General features: G+C 34.9%; 2 protein-coding genes across 7 annotated transcripts in view; one reads left to right on the top strand and one right to left on the bottom strand.

Annotated features, from left to right (window-relative positions):
* Positions 1-13,343, top strand: part of LOC128211193 (transforming acidic coiled-coil-containing protein 1-like) — a 36,144-nt gene extending 22,801 nt beyond the window's left edge. For all 6 annotated transcript variants that reach the window (XM_052915667.1, XM_052915665.1, XM_052915664.1 and 3 more), the window contains 7 exons: positions 3,508-3,686; positions 4,245-4,288; positions 5,268-5,335; positions 6,198-6,290; positions 8,176-8,282; positions 8,451-8,571; positions 9,587-13,343. In XM_052915667.1, the coding sequence (XP_052771627.1) occupies positions 3,508-3,686; positions 4,245-4,288; positions 5,268-5,335; positions 6,198-6,290; positions 8,176-8,282; positions 8,451-8,571; positions 9,587-9,649 (675 nt within the window). In that variant the 3' untranslated portion in view covers positions 9,650-13,343. The remainder of the gene's footprint in view (positions 1-3,507; positions 3,687-4,244; positions 4,289-5,267; positions 5,336-6,197; positions 6,291-8,175; positions 8,283-8,450; positions 8,572-9,586) is intronic.
* A 2,471-nt stretch (positions 13,344-15,814) lies between these two features.
* LOC128211081 (uncharacterized) overlaps positions 15,815-18,352 on the bottom strand; it is a 29,850-nt gene continuing 27,312 nt past the window's right edge. Inside the window, exons 14-16 of the mRNA XM_052915497.1 lie at positions 16,710-16,844; positions 16,261-16,347; positions 15,815-16,000 (exon numbers count right to left, since the gene is read on the bottom strand). Coding sequence (XP_052771457.1) covers positions 15,921-16,000; positions 16,261-16,347; positions 16,710-16,844 — 302 coding nt within the window. The 3' untranslated portion in view covers positions 15,815-15,920. The remainder of the gene's footprint in view (positions 16,001-16,260; positions 16,348-16,709; positions 16,845-18,352) is intronic.

Raw genomic sequence — 18,352 nt, 5'->3', positions numbered from 1 at the left:
TATTTTAAAGCAGGTGGTGTTTCCCTTTCAAGACCTCGCCTTGACCAAGAACCTATGCTGTATAGGTCCGTGCCTTAAAAAGAATAACATGATGGCCCCATAGCTTCAATGACCGTAAGAAACAGGCCACTTTACTACAACTCGGTCAACGAAAAAATTGGATAAGCACAAAGAATTGAGAAAATTAAAACAGTCATTTTACTTATAAAAGGTTTTATTTTCTGATTTAACTGATGTTATTTTCAAACTGTATGTGTTATGCACTAGTCAATTGTAACCACCAGCCCCCCCCTCCCGGTCTGGGGAATAGCGGGGACTTTCGGTCCAGCCAACCCCGCCGGGCAAATCCACCGCATTCACCCGGCACTGCGGGGCCACCTGGAAGGTTAAAACACGGTTCATTTACCCGGCTATCCTCGAACCTGAGGGAAGGGGGTTGGGGGGGGGGGGCGTGGTTACAATTGACTGGTGCATAAATACAGAATTTTTCTAAAACATTTACAAGTCCTAATATTTTTATCTGTTTTAAACAATTATGATTATATGAAAACTGAGACATTTAAGAATTTAAAAAAATAACTCACGAAAACATGTTCAATGGTTGTACCGTAAGTCGTGTGTTCGTGTATTTTAATATAAGTTTTGCACTCAAAATCCGATTTAGTTATTATTTAACACTAAATTTTGAGTACAAAACAATAAATTACTTAAAACACACATAAATAATTATTGCCTTCGACGCTGTGAAACTCTTGTTGTTTACTGAAGACTATAATCCATTGACTATGACACTGATTTTCACTTAAAACGTGTATTTTACATTACAAATACTGAAAGTAACCTGAAACTTAATACCGGAAATGAATAACAACGGTGCGTCCTGCTAAATATTCCCGACAAAAAAGACTGTCAACAAATATCGGCTATTTTGCGGTTACCCGGACCTTATTTTGTCCTGACACGAGGAAAGTTTGCTCACGAAGAATGTAAAGCATGGAATTACCTTCAAAAAGGCGAGGTCGACGTTGCAGGTTTAAATTCTAAGTAAAAGAATTTCAGAAAATAGAGGAAATTTAGAAGTCAACAAAAAATATAAATATGCGCGGCCAAATAGTATGTGCGGGCGCAAAAAAAAAGTTTTTGTTATTTTTTTTTCGTTTTTCGAATTTTAGGTGCGGCAAATCCGACGAACAAATGATCAATTTGTTGTGGCCTAACTGTAATTGGATAGAAATAGGCTTAAATAGTTGCAGAACAAGATGGTGGAAGGGGTTCGGTACTTGTAGGTTTAAACACTAACTAATGAAGAAATATACTTCCATGAAAATTACTTCAGCCGTTTTAGATTCACTTTTAAATTAGTTGACTACGATTTATAAATGGTAGGTTCTTATTTGATTTTGTGACTCTTATATGTTAGATGTTTTTGTTCTGTGTTCCATAAATCACACGAAGAATTTTTTATCTTGTCTATTTTTAGAACAAAAATGTTCAAGTATTGCCATAGCCTTGGCGTAGTCGGCGTAGTAAACTGTCTTAAGACATTTTAACTTATCTTTGTTCACTTGTGACCAATAAATTGAATATGAACATACGCAGCAAGGCCCGTTATGGCTTTAATAAGTGCCTAGTTATTCCCCTTGTTTAACTGACAATACTATGCTAGCATTGGCGATTGCTTAGCTGCAAACTTTTTAAATATGCTTTTCCACATGCTAGATAAATAGACATTGCCCTATTTAGCTCGACTATTCGAAGAATAGGTGGGCTATACTACTCACCCCAGCGTCAGCTTCGGAGTCCGGTTAAAGTTTTAGGGCAAGTTGCGATTTTCACTTATAAGTCCAATACCCTACATTCAATTGACTTAATACTTCACGCAGTTGTTCAGGGCCATCACATGATGAGGTTAGATAACTCCATATTATTCTTTACACAGATTATGGCCCCTGCTTGACTATGGAACTTAGGTAAAAGTTTTAGGGCAAGCTGGAATATTTATTAATAACTTCTATATCCTTTGTTCAATTGACTTAATACTTCACACAGTTGTTCAGGACCATCACACAATGAGGTTGCATAACTCCATATTATTCTATATACAAGTTATGGCCCCTGATTGACTTAGGTTAAAGTTTGAGAGCAGGTTAAAGTTTTAGGGCAAGTTGGGATTTTCACTTAAAACTCCAATACCATTCATTCAATTGATTTAATACTTCACACAGTTGTTCAGGACCATCACACAATGAGGTTGCATAACTCCATATTATCCTATATACAAGTTATGGCCCCTGATTGACTTAGGTTAAAGTTTTAGAGCAGGTTAAAGTTTTAGGGCAAGTTGGGATTTTCACTTAAAACTCCAATACCATTCATTCAATTGACTTAATACTTCACACAGATATTCAGAGCCATCACATAATTAGGTTAGATAACTCAATATTATCTTTTATACAAATTATGGCCCCTGATTGACGATGGAACTTAGGTTAAAGTTTAAGGGCAGGTTTGGATATTTTTTAATAACTTCTATACCCTCCATTCAATTGACTTAAAACTTCACATAATTGTTCAGGACCATCACCTAATGAGGTTACATAACTCCATATCCTTAATACAAGTCATGGCCCCTGATTGACTTAGGTTTAAGTTTTAGGCAAGTAAAAGTTAAGGGCAAGTTGGGATTTTAATAAAAAACTTCTATACCGTTCTTTAAATGCACTTAATAAAATTCAAAATTATTTACGACCATCTTACAACAAGAAACATAACTCTGTTTTAAGCCTAAATACAAATTATGGCCCTAGAATTTTTTTTTATTTTTTTTTTTCCTTTGAAAGGCATATTTGTATATTCTTAACCACATTTTCATAATGGGAAATCAAGTTATTTGAATGACTTGCGTCATTGTTCGGGCGGGCTGGTGGGAGGGCCGCATCAAAGTCACCTTATGTATCGAATAATTTTAGTTAGGTTTGACATAAAGAGACCAAACTTGGTATTATTACATCGTTATTGTATTCTAAGTCAAAGTGGCGTAGTCGAGTGCGCTGTCTTACGACGGCTCTTGTTTGAAAGTGATGTTGCCATGTAGGCTGAAAGAATTACCAGTTTGTTAATTGATGTTGCCAAATAAGATGAAATAATTGCCGGTTTGATAATTGATGTTGCCAGGTATGACTTATTACAGGGAGTACACACTATAGACGAACTATTAAAAACACAAAACTTTCATGCCTTTGAAGAGACAGAGTATATTTTTATTATTCAAAGTAAGTGGCAATGATTAAGGAATTGTATTCTACTTTTATTTTAAAGGTCTTGTAAACTTTGAACGGCTGTTTGTATTTGCCTAACATACATGTATGTTGTCATATGTTTCAAAGCCCCAATTTTTTTAACTCACTTGTTTGAATCACCTGCATTCACATTTACATTAACACCTATAAATCACCTGTGTAAGCTGCGTTCACAATTATGTTCACGCCTGTAAATCACCTGCCCCAGGTATTGAAGTACTCCCAGTCCGACTGGAACAAGATGAGGCAGGACTTGGAGCTGGAGTTCAACACACGCCTGCTTAACAAAGAGCGCGAGTGGAGCAAGAAACTTGCAGATCGTGACAAGAAGATCGCCTACCTTGATGAGCAGGTTCTCCTATTGAGGTCTGCAAATGAAGATATGAAGTAAGTGTGTGGTGTGGAGCCAGTTGTAAAATTGCTCACTTCACTGCATTTTTCTTCACCATTTCTGACTTAACCTTAGGCTATTCTGAATCGAATGTAACGCTTCTTCCGGCTAGTAGGTTTTACATGTTAGAATAAAAAATAAAACACTGTATTTTCCATAAAAAGATCAAAGATGACAGTATTTTTAAAGGAAATATAATAATAAAACAAATTATATTCAGGGATGTGATTTGTCCGCAGATTTGCGGAATTCTGCGGATCTTTTAGCTGATAATTTTTTTTTTTTTAAGTGATGTTCCAGTTTGAAGTCAGGAGAACCCTCACAAGAGCTTCTAAAAGGCCAGTTTTTCTTATATGGCAGTGTGCTTTTGACCCCAAGAGCACCCTAAGAACCCATGGGCGAAATGGTTTCAGCCCCCCAGCTGCCCGGTCAATCACATCCCTGATATTAAAAACCTTAAAAAAGAATTACCTTTAGGAATTGACGATCATGATGGAGTGTAGTTTTGTCTTTAATATTAACACTGACGTTACAATGCTGTATTCCTGTTTCAGATGTGTTGTGACAGAATTTGAAAAGACTATAGCTCAACTTCAAGGTAGTCAAAATAGTTCTTTATGATATACAAAATGGCAGAATATCATATCACGGGTTTGGTATACTTGTATTGGGGAATGTTTGACCCTTGCTATTTTGAATAAGGCATCATTTAGTAGTCCTCCATCAAGAGAGTTGAAATTCGGCCTGTGTGGTTAAAACTGGCCCTGCCATGGGGGTCACAAGTTTCCTAGAGACTAGTATAAGAAAAACTTTCAAAATATTTCCTTGACTTAACCAGTGTGGGTTCGCAACCCACTAAAACAAAATATTTTTTATACTTCAGTCATATTTTTTTCTGCAATTTTGGTATCATTGAGTAAAATAATGATAAAATCGAATCTGCTTACATCATGCAACGTTTTCAGCTAATACAAACACAAAACGTTTCAAGTGAACTATATGATTGTGGCCTTTTACCCATACATATATGCTCTGGATTGAAAATGACCACAAGAGCCATGCCAGTAGAGCATAGGCCGTCATGGGCCTCTTGTTAATATTGCTGTTCTGAAATTGAAGTTTTTTTACTAAAACTAACACTTTCAGAAAAATTAGTTTTTCAGCATTAAACATTGATTTTCTAAGGTAAATTTGAAAAACTGTGGTAAGATATTTTGTTTCTAGTCTTATATCACTGGTTTCCTAATATTTCTACAAAGATTGGCTCATTCTATAACAAAAATATAAAAAAAGTTGTCAAAACAGTCAATCTGTGAGAGTGCAGCTTTAAATGTTCAAAACTTTTTACCAAAAAACAGTTTTATCAAAATCAAAAGTATTTGTCCGTTCTGCTTACTGTTTTATAGAATTGTCTGAACATGTCTGAACATTATACAGCTGTTACCTCCCTTTGCTGTACAAAGGAACCATTGAGTAAGGATTTGTATGATTGATTTTTAACCTCGGACATAATCAACTTTTGACCATACTTAATGATCTTTTAATCCCTAATAATTATGTACATAAACTTTTTTCAGCTGACAAGTTGAAGAAGACCACAGAATCTCAGCAGACATTTGAAGAAGTGGTGAAAGAGAGAGACCAGGTCAGTTTAAGTGAATTATATTAATCGCCTTGTAAATTTAAACATCCCAAAATTGGCCTAAACTTAAAAAAGGTCGTAAAACAAATAAATCCAACTACAGTAATTGGTGTAGTTGTTCATGTTGATTTATTAAATGATAATTTTGTTTTTGTAAAAATTATTACTGAAAAAGATTTAAGTGTAAGTCCACAATTAATAATTTGTTTGGCATTCCCTACCCTCATTTCTAGAAGTAAGGTAGGTACATTTTTTATTTCCTTAAACCCCTGAACTCCATAATAAAAATAGTGCAATACATCAGTTAAAGTTATGGAGAAACTTTTAGTTTTCATGTGTATTTAAGCATTATAAAGAGTGAAGTATTTTGACCTCTTTACTGTTTTACGTAGTAGTGAAGGCTGATAAGCCTACTATGAACGTAGACACCCTGACAGGTCCCAACTCAAAAATGAAAAAAATAAATAAAAAAAATACTTTAACTTGAGGGGTTTTTAGGGTTGAGGTTAGTTTTTGGAGTCTTATCAGGAAAAGCCAAACAAACTATCAATTGTGGTTTAATGAACGGTTTAAACAACTCTGAACTTCATATATTCTCTTAACTTCATGAGGTTTAATAATAATAATAATACACACTGCTTCCATGGTATTTAAGATATTTAGAAATGTTTTACTGTTCAGTACTTGCTATCAAGCAAGTCAACCCTGTAACACGTCCTCTATTTCATCTATGGCCAATGTGACTTGGTTGTTTTATTAAGCCTTTTCATCATTGTGAATGGTCTTCCTACCTGAGCAATATACTTTATTATTTTAGTATAACATATTCTTGAAACCCCCTTTATAAAACAGTTCCATTTTACAGGCTCTGGATGACCTGCAGTCAGTGGAGACAGCTTTCTCTGAGCTCCATCAGCGATATGAGAGAACGAAGGGCGTTGTTGAGGGGTTTAAAAAGGTACATCTTGCTGCCAATCAAAATATTGATCATGTTGTTTATTCTTTTATTTTATGCTTGTCCTTTTTCAAAGAAGAGGGGATGAGGTCTTGTTGTGGACTTGTTGTCGCCGGCGTTGTTTCTGTTGTAGTAAAAACTTTAACTTCCGCCAGAACTCAAAAATGGTTTAAAATATTCAACTGAAACTTGGTACACATGCTACCAGTTTCAATTCACACATCTGTATCAATGCAAATAACTTACTATTATTATCATTTGACTAAGCTTAATTTTGTGTTGTGTGTTTATCATGGGTGGATGTCATCCTCTATGTAAATGTTGTGCTCTTTTTGCAAATTTGTAAATAAACAATTCTGTTGATTGTAACTCTGAAACTGTTTAAGAAAATGTCATTAAAATCATGCACATTTTGAAATAACAACTAATTAGTATATGCATGTTTAAGGGACTAGATGATACATTTACAATAATTTTTGTTTGAATAAAATTGTGTTTCGCGTATTTTTCCAATTCAAAATTTACTGGGTTTGTCTACCACGTACATCTCAGTAAATTTTGAAAGAGCATTGGTGTATGTATCTGTACTGATAACGTGATTTTCACATGCTAAATAATAAATATACACACTATAAACTGTGATATCATTATGTGCTATTTTTAACTCAGCTGTGACAACGATGTTGTTTTTTTAATCATGTAAAGTGATGTATTATTGGCCTCACACCAGCTCATATTGACGATTCTAGGCTTGTTTTGTCGGAATAATATATTTGCCAATTTTGGGACTATCTGGTGTCTAGCCCCTTTAATGTTGCCCGTCCCATTGCTCTGACTATTAGGGTAAAATGATGATCCAGTATTGTCAGAAATCGATAGTTAACGATTAGGTTCCCATTATTTGATTTTATTATTGCTTTGTGACTGTTAATACAACAGTAGAAAAACAATTGTAGAACAACGATATATATTATTTTATTAAAGTCTGTTCATCTAAAACCATCAAGCTTATCTTTAAAATTTGCTTCCAAATAGCAATCATACAGCAAACTAATTTGCTTTGTTATTACACCTATTCACATTTAAAGCTGCACTCTCACAGATTGAACGTTTTGACAACTTTTTTATTTTTTGTCTTGGAACGAGCTAATTTTTGCGAAAATCCATTGAAACCAGTTATAAAAGACAGCTGACAAAGAATCAGATCGCAGATTTTTATATTTAAGTACAAAAAATGATGTTTTATGCATTTTTCTTAAACTGTTAGTAACCTTTTATCATTGGTTTGCAGATATTAACACAAAAATTTGTACTTTCCAAGACAAAAAATAAAAAAGTTGTTAAAATGGTTAATCTGTGAGAGTGCAGCTTTAAATGCAGCTTTTTATTCTTTTATGACACTTAAGTTTAAAATGTTTAAAAAAAATGGCGAACTTTTGATTTTGATTACATAATTGAAAATTTATCCAAATGGCTTGACCGATTAATTCCGATGTTTGATTCTGACTGATTTTAATATTAAAGTGTTGAAATCAAGCCGTTTGATTTACTGTGAACATTCTACAAGCATTGACTATGTTCAATCTGATACATTTACTAAGGCTATAGTGTAATTTGTGTTTTAAAATATCCCATGTTAAAAAAGGTAGTCTGGTTAGGGCAGTTGTTAGAATAATTGCTCCTCACCTAGATGATCAGGGTTCCACTGTCAGTGAGTCTTTGAGTTTTGTTTATGGTCGCCAAGCTGGACAAGTAGGTTCCTCCGGTCATTCCATCTTTGCCTCAAAACAAGACCGTATACACTCTTGTGTAACATCATGATTAACAATTATTGTAATAACTTGCTTCATTATCATTGTAAAACGAGTAAATTGAAACTGCTTTGTAGAATGAAGATATCCTTAAGAAGTGTGTACAGGACTACCAGAGCAAGTTAAAAACCGCAGAGGAGAAAACAGAAGCCGTTATACAACAGGCCGAGGATAAACTCGCTAGGTAAGAACAAGTGGGTTACTGTGTTGACTTTTAAAGAGAGCTTATTAATGGTTTCATAAAATAAACATTTACATACAAAATGCCGTGTTTAAGCTTCTATAGGGCATATTTCAGATGTGCATTGCTCTATTGTGTCTCTCTATTGTTCATTTATCTAAATATTTGCAGAGCAAGTGATGATATGGAGAAGTTGCGCAGGTCTACCACTACAGAGGTGGCGCGGCTAGAGGCTGGTCACAAGAAAGCTGAGCTCAAGATTGCTGGACTACAGAAGAGTCTTGAACAGAAGGTGGGTGGTGCAGGGGGAGGGGGTCAAAGTAAAGGCTGCATACATGAAGGCCAAGCTTCAGATTTTGGCATAGAGTTGGGCTGGTGGGGGGACAGTTCATTTTGATAAGGATAATATAGGTTATGCAGGTAAAGTACCTAAAGGCAGACTACTTTATGATGATGTGTGTTAAGGAAGGAATTGCGAGGTTGATGTCATTATCGGGGTATGAACGCAATTGGGCTGGTCAAAGTGTAGGACTCCATGCGTACTTTGACCTGCCCGATTGCGTTTATATCCCCAATAATGACATCAACCCTGCAATTCATTACTTATATTTACACCAATAGTTTATTATTTTATTCACGAATTGTTAAATAAATACTTAATTTCATTTAAGAAAACCTTTCAGTAATCCTTTCTTACCCATTCTGTAAATAGAACAACCCGACTGTAACCGGAAACATTTTTTCAAATGATGTCACAATAACGCGGGAAAAGATGAACTACTTGAAATCACTATTAAACGTAAAATTGAAACACTTATGACAACAATACATTTAAAATATAATAAATTAACACTTTCTAACATGTTGATTTATATTTTATGGGACCTGCTGACACAATTCAAACAATAACAAGATCAATAGTTTTCATGTATAATGTTATGCGATTAATTGCGATCCGAACATGTCCGAAGATGTTGCGTTCATCGATCGATAAACACAAAAGGCAGTTCATTTAAGGAATGGAAGTTGAGGTGTAAATATTAATACTTAAATGCTTAGATCATTAAGTTGTGATGAAAATAATGATTGTTTTGTTGGCTCTGTTAGATTCTTGTCAGCATTCTCACATAAATGTACATGTATCATGTTTGTGTTATACACATGTCTTATACTACAAAATAATGTTGTTGTTGTTGTTATGACCCTTAAAGTACAAAATAATCTTAAAGATGTACAAAATCAAGTATTTGGACACAAGCTATTAAATATTTAACAATCATTTACAATCTGTCTTGTTTATCCCACAGATTCAAGAGAATGCTGAGTTGACAGCCATTTGTGATGAGTTAATTGCCAAGGTCGGGGACTAACAAGATGATGTGACCTTTCACAAGGGGTCCTGACCTTCCACAGAGTGATATTTCCTTTACAAAAGGTCATGAAATTTATCAGAGCATCATGTTCTTCATAAGGACTTGTGACCTTCACAAGAGGATTTTGACCTTCAACAGTTACCATGACAACCACACACATCACAGTGCGGATTAGAGACTTATAGCAATGATATCTAAGTATGTTTTATGGCCAAATGTGATAACAGCTGACAGACTGATGTCAAGAAATTATTGAAATTTAAGTTGCAAAATTTTGTTTTTTTACAGTGTGTTGTATTCATCAGCTATCAGTAATATCATTTTAGTTTTCATGTTCAATACTTGCCAAGAATTAAGAGAAGAAATATAATAAATGTATTCACTTTTAAATAGAAAACATTTATCCATTGGTGAGATCTAAGCCATCATTTCAATTAAAACAGATATGTTTTATTATAAAAGCTGCTGATGTATATATTTCTTTTGAAATTAATACCTATAATTTGGCACAAATTCATGTAAAATGAACGCTATGTAGGAATTTGATATATTTTTGGTACCTGACTGATACACATTCAACAATATAAGTATAACTTTTTAGGGAAATCCCTTGAAATGGGATGAAATTTATTGAACAACTTTGTCCACAGTTAAATGACCATAATGTGTACATTTTCTTTTCATTTTTTATTAATAACTGTTCAATATTGTAAACCCTGGAACCATGGTCGAATCAAGCATAGTTGTTAAAATGGCAGAACGTTATTAGTATGCGCATACCAAATTGCTGTAAATGGGTCCGGTGTAACCCAGTCCCTCAGCTCAATTATTTGATAAAAGGCATACTAATAATCCTTTATCAAGCTTAGTGTTTGACATTATATTTTGAATAACTGACTGCTCATTTTACCTATATAAATGTTCAGCCGATTTTAAAATTATTGGATTGGACAAAATATAATTTTGAACACTAATGTTTGGATATATTTAATAAATCATGTGTGACCCATACTTGCACACTTTTCATTCTAAAGGACAATTTCTCTTGTTAGCAATGCAGTTCTTCAAAAATCCTCCTCAAGACGTAACTACAACACCTTTATTGTGTTCAGACATCATCCCCCACAGTCTTATTATAGCCATCAGCCACATCCATTCTCCGGCAATTCGATATCTCCATTATTATACTAGGCCAAGCTTAAAAATAGTTCGTCTGCAGTGGCCAAACTTTTGATCAGTGATTCTTATGGTTGGGATTTAATTTTTTTACTTTGTGAGAAACAAAACCAGAGTAAGAACTTAAAAGGGAACAAGAAAAACATGCTGTAACAATGATTTTGCCTCAATGTTTTTTAGCTCGTCTGTTTTTCAAAGAAAAAGTTAAGGTATTCTCATAGAATTGAGACGTGCTTTAACATTGTCTTTGACCATAACTAGAAAATGTTTAAGATATTGAAATAGAACATATGTTGCCAGAGACAATATGCACATATACAACAAGGCACATAACTCTAGCTGCAGCAGTTTTTTTAGTTATGCCCCTTTATCAACTGAAAAACAACAGACGATTTTTAACATTCACTCCGCGGTTTTTGTTTTAATATGAGCATTTTTTGTGTGAGTCAGGCCATGCAAACTAACAATTGTTTAAGGATGGCCTTAGTATGGTTATATTCTGTGATGAGTGTCTATTTATTTGTCCTGAGTCTGCATCATTTCTCATTTGAACATACAATTTAGTCATTACACAGGTAAATGTATTGATGTATAGAAATAGTATATTGTATTCCGACAGTCTAATTTTGCACTCAAATCACATACAGTATAATCATAATATAATTATTATATGAATTATTATGTTGGTACATTTGAGGACTCAAGCTTATGAGTGTTACAGATATAACTGTATTGATTGTGTCAGCTTTTGGCTATATGACTTAAAAGTGTAACATTTTGTCTATGATAGTTGTCCGTATATCAAGAAATATTGACTTAAAATGATGAAGTTTTGATTCCGGTATTTGTTATTTCATTGTTAACTTGACTGTTTTTCAAAGAAAACATGTCGAGGTATTGTCACAGCCTTGGTTTCATACAATCTGCAAAGTGGTCGGTCTGCAAAAACTTCAACCTTGCCCATACCTCAAAAACATGAAAGCTCGACATTGTTACCAGTGAGAAAATGTACACATGTGTCAGGGTCCGTAACTCTGGATTGAATAGTTTAATAAACAAAAACAGATGAGTGTTGGCACCGGAGTGTGGTGCTCTTGTCTTTACCTGCTTGTCTCGCTGCTATATACATGACATTGTGATAGAGGATTACCAATCTGCAGAGGTCAGAAATTTACGCTTGTTTTTAAGTTGTTGCTTATTTTTGTTTTGTTTTGTGTATTGTTTTATTCTAGAAGTGTTTTACTCTCTACTTGAATATGTTTAAAAATTAGTGTGAATGTATTTTGAATGAAAAGTTTTCAAATATAGAATATTTAGATTAGATCAATGCGTCCCTTACCATAATTACTTGTATACCTTAAAAACTGGTGCACTGTAAATAAATGGTATATTATATAAATAACTGGTATACTATATAGATAACTGGTATACTATAAATAACAGGTATACTATATAAGTAAGTGGTATACTATATAAATAACTGGTATACTGTACAAATATCTGGTATACTTAAAATAACTGGTATACTTTATAAATAACTGGTATATTATGTAAATAATTGGTATACTATAAATGTTTGGTATCTATTAAAAAAATGGTATTCTATTTAATTTCAGAAAACAGAAAACCAATTTTTACTGATTCAAATTCATTTGCACTTTCCCTAAAACACAATTTAAACATTGCTTTTCACATTGTTGAAATTGTTGTTGTCATTATTCCAACATGTTTTGTGCTATTACCTCTTTTTAAACAGAATTGTGTTGCAGTTTTATCAGTACAAACTTTACCACTTTTTAAACAGAATTGTGTTGCTGAACTAGCTAATTGTCTTTTTTCTTCATCCAAATTGTGAAACAATGTAAAATGTAATCAAGATACATGTACTTCATTAGAAGAAAGCAATTCAGAAATATGTATTCTGTGAAAATAGACCTGCTAGATCATGGTAGCACCCCTAAACTAGGCCAAAGAAGTGTCTATACAATATTCTGAACATTAATAGCCTGCAGTCAATTGTATAAAACTGGATAATTTATCCACTGGTTATCTTTTGGCTAGCTTGCACAAAGCAAATTGATTGGTCCACAGTAACTATTGGATACATATTGACCAACCAATACATATTTTGGCTATGTTTTGTCAAACCAAAGAAATAACCAATTGTATACAACTGGGTGCAGACTTCCATGCTAACATCACCATTGTTCTTGTTGAGTTATGTTTCTGTATCTATTTATTAACTTCTTCACATTATTTATGTAAAATGCCATAAATCTGATATAATACGTTTAAAATGTGCATTATTTAATGTTTCAATTAATGTATTTACACCCATTCACAGATCTGGAAAAAGGGGTATTATTCATATTTTGTAACTATGTTTCTGAAATTTGCAAATGAAATTATATGTTGTTTTTAACTTTGCTTGCAAATGAAATCGTTCAAAACCAATATGTTATTGCTTCAAATTATATTCTGTACTTATACTATAACAATAAAATTGAAGATACAAATGTCATTTTCTTTTGTCTTTTTATTCAAAATCTCAAGTGATCTTGTCATTCTCTCACAAGTGTTGGGGGAGGGGGATCATATTATAAGAGCGAGCTTGTCGGCCAGTCGGACGTGCGGTTTTGTCCAGTCGGCTACTCCTGAAAAGGCCGATGAGTTTAAATAATATTTGGAGCACCATGAAAATAAAGGCCGAGTACGACATTCGTTTCAATAAATAATTTTGACGAAGTTATTGCGCCTTTTCGACTTAGAAATTTGTTAAAAAATATGTCTGGGCAATAACTCATAAAAGAGTTGATTTTATAAGACATTTTTAACGCCATAAAATACAAATCAAGTTTGACTTTGGTCACAATACTCTTATTTTTGAAGGGAGTTAAGGCCCTTTTATACGCCTATTTATAGTATGGTACGTGTACGAGTGGGCGCGTTCAGTATGTTGTCCGATATATAACTAGAAGCATTTTAGCAATCATCAAATTTAGCCTGGTTGTGATTCAGCTTAATACCTCGAACAAGTTGATAACCAGCCTTAGACAACAGCTACCTCCAGCCGGCCAATCATAGGCCTGCAAAAGTGTTTGATAAATCTCACACACAACTGTTTTTCTGTCGGATATTTCAACTGGTAAATCTTGTGCAAATCGTGCACCTACTTATGTTACAAGGACGTTCTTAATACTACAGAAATGTTTGTTTCCTGTGCTTTCCTGACATTTTTCTCATACAAACGTATAGTATCGGACTGAGAAACAAGCAATACACTTTCTGTTGTCTAAGTCTAAGTCGGATAGATCACGACTTTATCAACTCGCTACGCTCGCTGATAAATTCCATATCAAACGGCTACTCGTGATCTATCCTATACATATCGCATGAGTTCTCGGTCCGATTTTATGTTTTGTCCATAAAATAACTGACATATCAGAAGCGATTGCATCAAATATAAGACTGTTCGCGGACGATGACGAGGCGAGGTGGCCATACAGTTGGGACGTCAAGTGTAACATAAATATATACAGAAAATCAATACGCAATACAACTATACACTCAACTGTACAATCAACTGCGTAACGTTATAACTGTTAAAATGAATTGAATATCTCGAAATACACATAGCGAAGGATCTATATACAGAAGCCTTTGATAACTCAAATAAAATATACACGCATGCCGACATTTGTTTAACTACAAGCATAAAAATGCTTAATTAGACCCGTCCTAGAAACGCAAGTACAGTTTGAGTTTAAAACCAGCTATACCTCAAAGATAAACTCGAATATGTGCAAAAAGGTCAGCTAGATATATAACATCAAACAACAACTATGACCGAAGAAGTATGATAGAAATTAAAACAACGACTAGAATTAGAGATCCACACGGACAGACTAACAGAGCGTCGTCTTATCCTTTTCTGCCAAGGACTCAACGGCACCGCATCAGTTCCAGTGTTAACCATCTTGTTAGACCAGCTCTTGTCACTAAAACATCCACGAAGAACATTCCAACCTTAAAATATATGCTCGGACTGCGGTGTTTAAATTTGATTCCAAATGTAATAAGGGATTCGCGACCCCGCAGCCTAATCCAGGCCTACACTGGCTGCATTATCTCGGAGATTCATTGTCCATATAAGAAATCAGATAAATAGTCATAAACACGTTGAATCTAGCGTGGTGAAGAAAGCCGCACTAAAATCAAGATTAAGAATCATTCGAAAGTTATCGCCCTTTAAGTATAGACAATACCTAAACTCGGTCGTGTCCAATCACATAACCTAGAACCCTTTGTCCAGTCATCACCAATTTGGGTCAGTATGTGTATGGGCATTATGTCTTTGACAAATACATTAACGAGTCACACTAAGATGCTAACGTGGCGAAGAGACGTGACTCCGTACTACAATCAAGATTAAGAGTCACTCGAAAGTTATCGCCAATAAATTATAGAATCACCCATGTTGTGTCGCATGTGATCAATGATTTAAGATACTTTTATCCGATGATCACCAAATTTAAACAAAATGTTTATGGGCAGAATAACTTGCCCGGGTTGAAAAATCAGCCGCGTTGTAAAAGTCACTCAATAGTTATGACCCTCAAATGGGCAAGTGTTCGCTCTCTTCATTTTGCCAACGTTCAACCGATTATTGCCAAACTTCGTGTCCTTTAAATAGGACGGGCGTATTTTGCGACAGTTGGCACTTGTTCAACTCAGAATGCGCTAAAGATACCGTGTCTGGACGATAACTCATTGGACATTTGACGGGTTTTAATAATATTTGGCACGCATATTTAACAGCATTAAATACAAGTGAAGTTCAATCCACAAATGTTTGACGGAGTTATGGCCCCTTTTCAAAAAGATAGTTTACCATTCCTGTATCGGCGCGTGGAGGTATTCGACAGTTGGTAACGGCGGCTCGCGAAATTCTAATTAAAAAGCAATATGGTCATGAATGAAAATGAATTAAGGTTGGTAATTTTATTAGCGATCTGGGAATAGGGTCATGTTATAGTGTAAGATGTCGTGTGTGACGTCACAGCGTGCGCGCGCGTGTGGAGGTGGAGACTATTTAGCCAAGGACAGCTAAACTGATCGCACCGGCCGGACCAGGGTGACCCAGTCTACTGCACGTCTCGCAACAGTCCAGTCCTGTGAGTGAGAAGGAATAGTATTGCATGTATATCATAGTTGTAACATTGAGGAACTATTGTTGAATGTATTTGAATGTTCAATCCGATCGGAAGTGTTCTATCAGCACATTTTCAATGTCATTTACAACTTTGAAGTTCCCGAAAGAGTTCTCTATGACATAAATCAAAGGCGATGTTACTTTGAAATTAGTAGAATGACCGTGAAATATGTATTCCGCAATGTTATAAAGTCGGAAATAACAAACTCCATGACCGTACCCAGGGTGGGGCAGAGGCGCTGTGCCGACGGCTCATCCGGAATCTGGAACCTACAGTTGGTTGGATTCTTGTCACCATACTTGCAGTCTGAAATAACATCATTGGTTCAACTTAAGTCGTGTACTCAGCTTTTCTTCACCCATAATACCTCGATATCAGATATACAATCTCCGATTGTTAAAAAGACTAGAATGCGCATCATTTGATGCCCCCGGCCCCGACTTCCAGTCATACATTCGACAGGATTATATTTCAAATTCACAATATTTTATTTTTTGGTATTTGATAGAGTAGTATATTTGTCACTGTTCGTTATACGACATACGTGATCTATTACATCTTTTTTTCATGGTTGTACCTAATATTAATAAATAAGAATCAATTGAATAAGTCATAAATAAAATTGAATGCTTGTAAAATAGACGCTCCTTTAAATGTCGCGGTCTTACCTGCAATGTCCGATACTTTATAAGGGGCACAACTCTCACAACATTGAGTCTCGTACTGGAAGCAGAGGAAGGCCGTCTCATTGGATATGATGTTCGTCTGGCAATAGTCTGCCTCCCGGTCACCATACTCGCAACCTGTGACGGGAATCAAGCACTGTTACATGTACAGCAATGTTAGTACAAACATTTAAACAAAATGACGTTGGCAATACAATTCTTTGTTGTCGGGTAGTACTCTTCCATAATAGCTTTTGGATTTCTGATTCATTTTTATTGGAAAAAGCATAACCCAAAGTTCCAATATATAACTTTCAGTTTTTTTTCTTCAAATATTTACGTCTTCTTGTGCATATAAACATTGCAGAACCAAGGCAAATGCTTATGGAAATAAAAACAATGTTCAAGCTCCAGTACTTTACGTATCATTAGCCTTATATGAGTTATTTATTGTCGCAGGATTGGCAGTCGTCAATATGAGGAGACCAGCCCCTTTAACAACACAAAACTACATTCCCCCAGCCTTTCAGATTTGAGTGTTGTCACATTTGTTAGTGTCATTCGGAACTCTTCGTTCCATGTCCTATCGAAAACAACCTCGGATCTATGCCGGTACATTAGTTGAAGTAGTACGAAAATGTTAAATACTAGTATTGATTAATCGTGTATTTTGAATTACTAAGTTTAAATTGATTGCCAGTGAAGTGTATAATTGTATGAATAATTAAGATGCTCACAGGAAAAGTCATAATGTTTATCTGCTGAATTGAAATTACTACGCGAACTACTTGCAGCGTAGTTAAACTGTATAGATTTTTGACATTGTAAACCTTCCATATACATCCTAGGTTTTTTCGATAGAAAATGGCCGAGGAGTTCCGAATGTGTTAGCGTTATTCTTCACTGGTTGCATGACCTGCAGCAGCCAATATTTGTCTGCAAGTGGAAAGTGAAACCAGCCCCTTCAAGGAATTCGTACTGCTGTTACCTAAATGTTGTTTCGTACTACTGTTACCTCAATGTTGTTTCGTACTACTGTTACCTAAATGTTGTTTCGTACTGCTGTTACCTAAATGGTGTTTCGTATTGCTGTTACCTAAATGTTGTTTCGTACTACTGTTACCTAAATGTTGTTTCGTATTGCTGTTACCTAAATGGTGTTTCGTACTGCTGTTACCTAAATGTTGTTTCGTATTGCTGTTACCTAAATGTTGTTTCGTACTACTGTTACCTAAATGTTGTTTCGTATTGCTGTTACCTAAATGGTGTTTCGTACTGCTGTTACCTAAATGGTGTTTCGTACTACTGTTACCTAAATGTTGTTTCGTACTACTGTTACCTAAATGGTGTTTCGTATTGCTGTTACCTAAATGTTGTTTCGTATTGCTGTTACCTAAATGTTGTTTCGTACTACTGTTACCTAAATGTTGTTTCGTATTGCTGTTACCTAAATGGTGTTTCGTACTGCTGTTACCTAAATGGTGTTTCGTACTGCTGTTACCTAAATGTTGTTTCGTACTGCTGTTACCTAAATGTTGTTTCGTACTGCTGTTACCTAAATGGTGTTTCGTACTGCTGTTACCTAAATGGTGTTTCGTACTACTGTTACCTAAATGTTGTTTCGTACTACTGTTACCTAAATGGTG

Source organism: Mya arenaria, chromosome 12 (genome assembly GCF_026914265.1).
Source record: "Mya arenaria isolate MELC-2E11 chromosome 12, ASM2691426v1".
NCBI lineage: Eukaryota > Metazoa > Mollusca > Bivalvia > Myida > Myidae > Mya > Mya arenaria.
Note: the sequence above shows the minus strand (reverse complement) of the source record. Positions and strands in the feature narration are given on the sequence as shown.